Source organism: Camellia sinensis, chromosome 13, assembly GCF_055761805.1.
Source record: "Camellia sinensis isolate YWXY chromosome 13, ASM5576180v1, whole genome shotgun sequence".
Lineage (NCBI taxonomy): Eukaryota > Viridiplantae > Streptophyta > Magnoliopsida > Ericales > Theaceae > Camellia > Camellia sinensis.
Window position 1 is genome coordinate 32,555,467 of NC_138973.1, and position 6,036 is coordinate 32,561,502.

The following is a 6,036-nucleotide window of genomic DNA, read 5'->3' on the forward strand; positions in this document are numbered from 1 at the left end:
TGATGTTGGTCGGTGATTCAAGAAAAGAGTCCCCCCAGGAATTTCTCTGGGTTGATGCAGAAAATTTCTCTGGTTTCAACCCAGAGAAAATTTAGTTCAACACCAACCTCAACACCACGCGCAACCATGGCAGCAAGCTTCTGATCAACTCTCTCTCTGTCTGCAGTGTTGGATTTGAAAAATATATACATATGCATGGAACAGCTTGAACAAGGATTGGTATCTCTACTAGTTTCTTCTCCTGATGAAGTTCCATCTTCAATGGAGGATGGTTTTTCAGCTCTTCCACCTAAAGTCCCCGATGTTGGGAATCTAGGGAGTGAGATACCTGGTCTGGATTCAGCTATTTACAGTGATGAAGTTCCATCTTCAATGGGAATTCTTCTGATAATGGAAAGTATGAATATAATATTGTACTGTTGTCTTTCTTCCTCACCTTTGAGAAGCAAGAAAGTGAGTTGAGGTAGGGAAATTCTTATGTTCAAAAAAAAAAGGGCAGAGAAATTTACAGTAGGAAGTTTAGGGAAGTTTAGAGAAATTTTCAAAATTTCTCTGGAAAGTCCAGAGACTCTCTGACTTGAATTTTCTCTGGACTAATTTTCTCTGGATTGATGTTGAAGGACCTTAGACATCATGAAAATATTTGATGTCCTTTCTACTATAAAATCATAATATTAGGGACCTTAAAAAAAATACCCCTAAAGGGTTAAGTTGAAAGAGAAAATTGAAGTTCACTAGCATAAATTTACATGATTTAATTAAAAGAGGGCTCCAAAAATGAAAAACCTAAATCCTAAATAGAAATTGAAATATTTTTAATTCTAAATATTCAAATGTTGAATCACTAAATTTGAAATTTTAAGATAAATACAGTTTAAGAGTGATAATGCAAAGTATTCTTCATTTCAGATTCACACTCACACTTCCATGAGTTTGAAATTCACATAAGCTTGTTTGGTTTTACTTTTTAGAATTCACTTTTTAAAAAATTAAATTTTTTTATTTTTCATATTTTTTTGTTTTTACTAATTTTTTTTTAATATTTTAAGCAATTTTTTTAATTTTTAGATACACGTAACATAAATACACTTAAAAAATATAAGATATGTGAATTTTTTTAAAAAAAAAATCACTAAATACTAAAAATACAAAAATTAAATACATTTTCATATTCCTGTGTATTTACTACTTTTTTCAAATATTTTTTTATAAACATTTTACTTTTTAGATACATAATCTAAAAAGGTAAAAAACTGCTTAAACTTTTAAAAATATTCACTAAAAAAAATAAAAAACAAAAAATTAAATTTTTAGAAAATTAAAACCAAATATAGTTTTAAGAGAAACTATTATTAAGGTCAACTTTCTCACCACATTGTGATCATTTATATTCCATTTACTAATCTATATAATAAAGTAGGAAGATTTTTGAATCTTCAACATATTTTTGTCTTATTATGACATTTGGACAAATTATATCTATTCAAACTACAAAATAATGACGGGGATGTATTTTTTAAAAAATATCATACGTGTATATTTTTTACTTTTCTGCTTCTCTCTTACTTTTTTCTTTTATTACCTATCCTTTCATGATCTCATGAATAATCTCACCTTCCTCCCTCCCTCCCTCTCTCTTTTCTTTTTCTTTTTTATTTTTTTTATTTTTTCCCATCTTTTTATTTTTCTCTCTATTTGTTTATTTTTTTTAATTTCTCCTTTTCGTTCACTTATTTTTATTTATACCGTGCTGAAAGGCACGAACATGCACTAGTACATAAATAAATCACAAAATATGCTTATAGATCTCATATAATATGAGATTGTACATGTGTGCCATGATTTATTTTTGTATTAGTAGCATTGTTGTTCCGAGTTTATACAATAATATGAGAGAGAGAGAGAGAGAGAGAGAATCCCCCAATCCAAGTCCAGAGCTTGTTGAAATTTATTTCCAGTTTCAAAGTATAAATGCTCTTCCCGAAGGGTTCCCAATGTTCTCAACTCAAGTGATAATTCTGTGAGTCAGTAAGGCACTGCAGAACAACACACATTGATGATGAAACTCATGGGGTTCATAAAATCTCTGCTAAGTGGCTCAATCATTGTTTCACATGAATATTCCAATGAACATTTTTAACCCTTAGATGGAAGATGTAAAACAGTACAAAAGAAACACTTTCTGCAAAAGAAATAACCACTAATATTGCGATACTTGATACATAAACTACATAATATCACCATCTTTTTTTTCTTTTCTTTTTTTCAATACCAATTTTGATTCGTAAGCTAGAAGTACTATTCCACGGCAAAAATCAGAGACATAAAATTCACTCATAACAAGAAGTCTGAAAATGTATACAAGATTCTAGCTCATAAGTTGGCCCACAAGATGATAAAAGCAGATTAACAGGACAAGCTCACTAACATCCTTGTATTACTAAGATAAAAGCCTAAGCTATATTTACTCTGAGAAATTCTTCAACGTGGATAAGACACTAACTTCGGCCTCAACAATTAAAGTATCCTTCACAAGGAATCCCTTAGAAGCATCATGGAGGTCAGTTAATGACAAAACTGAACTGCGGCCCCAGCCGAAGGTTGGAGCAAAGAAGCATTTTGTACCTGCAAGACAGTAGTTGGACAATTATTGTTTGATAACCCAAAGGATCACCATAAATGCAAAAATCATCATCATCTCCAGAAAACAAATGGAATCTCATGGATATGATTTTTTTATTTTTGGGTTAGGTGAGGCTAGCTTCAGGCTGGAGTCATGAATATTTTGTATTTAAAAACATAAATTAGTAATGATCATGTCATCAGTGGCACCAAGATCACCCGATGAACAAAAAAATGGTGGAAATGTAACTTTCACCTGTAATTTCAACATGTTGGCCGTGATATTGGTTCCTTATGAGCAGCTTGAATTTTGCATATGTCTTTCGATCAAAAGGAAATGTTTCCCAATCATCTAACGACAAAAAGATGGACAAGCATTTGTCCTTTGCCCTTGAATCTCCTTTGGGATGGAGCTGTAACTTCCTGGTTTTGTTATAGGAAGTCATAAAAAGCAGTTAATTGTTAGATTATCAATCTGCTTATTGTAATTGAAAGGAGCGAAGTTAATGATTGCATACCACTTCCGATTTCCAATCGTGAAGACTTTAGAATAATGAGTTTTGCCATCTAGAGATGAGAAGTTATCAATCTTCCAAGTGTAAGTATTGTCAAGTCCCTTCAATACAGTTACACACTCTCCTCTGCCATTATAATTTATAACAAGAACTTCAGCCCCAAACACGCAAGTGTCGTGGATGAGGTATCCATTAGCAGCATCATTAAAAGTACCAAGTGGGAGTAATTGGGCAAAACCCCACTTGGTTTTCATCCCATGAAAGCGTCTAACCTTCCCATTGGCATCTGAGCATTGGAATGGAATAAAATCAGGGGTGTAGAGTAATGTACGAGGATGAAAATTTAAAAGCCTTAACCATGTTCAAATGAGATTAAATAGTTACTAAAGAATCTAACTACCTTGGATGGTCATGTACTTGTCTTGAATCTGATCATACACAAACAATTTGAAGTTTACATTGACCTCCCAACCAAGAGGTAACTCACTAGTCTCAGGGATTACCAAGTACAGAGAGATGTGTCCTTCCCCATTTCTTTCTTTATCACCATTTGGGTGGAGACACAATTCCCTTTAACGCGAAAGAAGAGTCAGCTTATATATATGTCTTAATTGGAATGAAAAGAAAAACTACACAAAAAATATTTTATTAAGTACTCAACCATTTGTAGCCACCGGCTTCAAAAATATCTGATTCATAATTCTGCACTTCAGCATCCAACAACAACTGTGCAAGTTCTGAGAATGACTCAATCTTAAGAGTGTAGTGAGCTGGTGGTATATCTCTCAACGATCTTGCTACATCTGCAAAATGTTAAAAGAAAACTAATTTGTTCTGTATTTGTATAATTCAGCCTATGATGCATGGGTTCTTTTTAATATATGAAATACTCGTGTCACACACATGACGTCATAAAGGTTCTACTTGAATAAATTGCCAAAAGAAGTCATCTTTTTCCATGGCAATAATAATTAAAGAATCTCACTGTTTGCATAATGGGAAAAACACAACATAAAATAATAACAAATATAAAGTCATAAGAGTATAGACTTTATTCTTTCTTGATCACACCTTACACTTAGCCTCTTCAACACAAACATATATATATATATAGAAGCTCATAACCGACTCGACAAAGTCAGCAAAGAACAAGAAACTTTTTTTTTTTATAAAAATTTTAAAGCCATTTCATCACATCATGTTTTTCAATTCTTCTCCATGCTTCTACTAATTACCATTTGTCTTTTACCAAATACAAGAGGCAGTGGAGGAGTTCTAACTCCTTCCATATGTTTTTTTTTATTATTAAATAAATTTCACAACATATATTAAATAAGATTATATTTACAAAGTATAATTTTTGAATATTAAAATACCTTGTGCATAAAATATGCACCAACAGTATGTATGTATGTATGTATGTATGTATGTATGTATTTACAGTATAAATGTTGTTAATAGTACTAGTAAAAATTTGGGTATTACCCTATATAAAATCAAAGAGTCTCTTGAATACTTCTCATTCTCAATCACCAAACAATTTGTTGATTAGCTTCATAATTTCAGCATATGACAATCAGTTAAATTTTTATAAAACCCATTGAACCCAAAACACAAAACCCTAGTCGTTTGAGGAAGGCACAACAATGTTCAGAGGAAAGGAATGCAGGGGAGGAGACGATGACAACAAAATGGGGGCTTTTTTCCATTTTCTTGGCTCAACCACTGATTGGTGGCCTGTAAAAGATGGCTTTTACGGATCATCCTGATAGAACTTAATCTCCAGACACAGATACAACACTATATATATGTATATGTAGAGAGAGAGAGAGAGAGAGAGAGAGAGAAAGAGAGAGAGAGAGGTACCAGAGTTGGCATTGTGAAGAGGAGGAATAGGATGGCATGATTTCTCTTCTTCCATGTTGTCTGCAGCCTCCGAACAGGATTTGGGAGAACACTTCATTGCTAAAGTCTACTGCATAGTCTCCGCACCGAAGCCAAGCTTTTATGAAAACCATTTGCCGGGTGGGTGGCAAAAAAGCAAACTAAAAAGCAAACCCATTCATATGAAAAAATAAGAATAAAAAATTGCACCACGTAGAACGTGGGGTTGTTTAACTTTTATTTGTTAGCGATACTGCTTAAATCACTGAATTTTTATTTTATTTTTAGGTGGTAGTTCCAAACACGGCAGAGCTGCAAGCTTAATTCCTAAGTAATATTTTAACTTTATAATAATAAAATAAATTATAAACACAACTTTTAAAGTTTATTTAAAATATAAATTGTCCATTATAGTTTTAGAAATTATAAATATTTTATTATCAATTTTTTATTTAATAATTTTGAATGATGTAAGAAATATATTTCAATTAACAATTTTGATAATTTATTATTGGGAATTTTTTTTAAGGTCCCTAATAATAATAATTTAGATGATAAAGGATACAAAAAAAAAGGGTATGATGCCCTAGGTCCCTCAACTAAGAACGCGCGCTTTTTATTTACTTCTTGGACCAACATACCCTTTACAATCAATCGAGAAATTGAACTACATTCCGACGACTCAGTTCCAGTCTTGATATCCAACCATCTTCATGAGCAAAAGAAGAGCAGAATTAGGATTTCACAATCATCTTCACTATCGACATTAAGTTTTCATTATCTTTTGTGAAAATCTTTTTCATTCTTTCCTCACAAATTTCTGTAACCCGTTTTCACTATTCATCGTCATCTCAGTTCATCTTCATCATAGTCATCTCAAGGCATATCAGTTTGTAATTTCGATTTTATCCTCAATCTGGTAAGTTTTTCTACAATCCAATGAGTTCTTCTCTGGAAACACAGTTAATTGTATTTTATATTAGCCTTCCATTAATTAGGGTTTCAATTTCTTAAT

General features: G+C 32.1%; 1 protein-coding gene across 1 annotated transcript; it reads right to left on the reverse strand.

Moving 5' to 3' along the window:
* Positions 1-2,301: 2,301 nt before the first annotated feature.
* On the reverse strand, positions 2,302-5,267 carry LOC114261458 (protein RESTRICTED TEV MOVEMENT 3). Its single transcript, XM_082901865.1, has 6 exons — positions 5,004-5,267; positions 3,799-3,940; positions 3,538-3,707; positions 3,141-3,423; positions 2,879-3,045; positions 2,302-2,625 (listed from the first exon to the last, which is right to left on the reverse strand). The coding sequence occupies exons 1-6, from the start codon at positions 5,098-5,100 to the stop codon at positions 2,465-2,467; spliced, it is 1,020 nt and encodes a 339-aa protein (XP_082757991.1). The 5' UTR covers positions 5,101-5,267; the 3' UTR covers positions 2,302-2,464.
* Positions 5,268-6,036: the final 769 nt, after the last annotated feature.

Bases quoted from the DNA above. Each gene is read 5' to 3' on its own strand.
- LOC114261458 (XM_082901865.1), bottom strand. From the start codon at position 5,100: ATGAAGTGTTCTCCCAAATCCTGTTCGGAGGCTGCAGACAACATGGAA. The intron at 3,708-3,798 runs GTTGAGTACTTA...TTCGCGTTAAAG, and splicing joins GAAGCCGGTGGCTACAAATG to GGAATTGTGTCTCCACCCAA. The intron at 2,626-2,878 runs GTGAAAGTTACA...ACTGTCTTGCAG, and splicing joins CCAACATGTTGAAATTACAG to GTACAAAATGCTTCTTTGCT.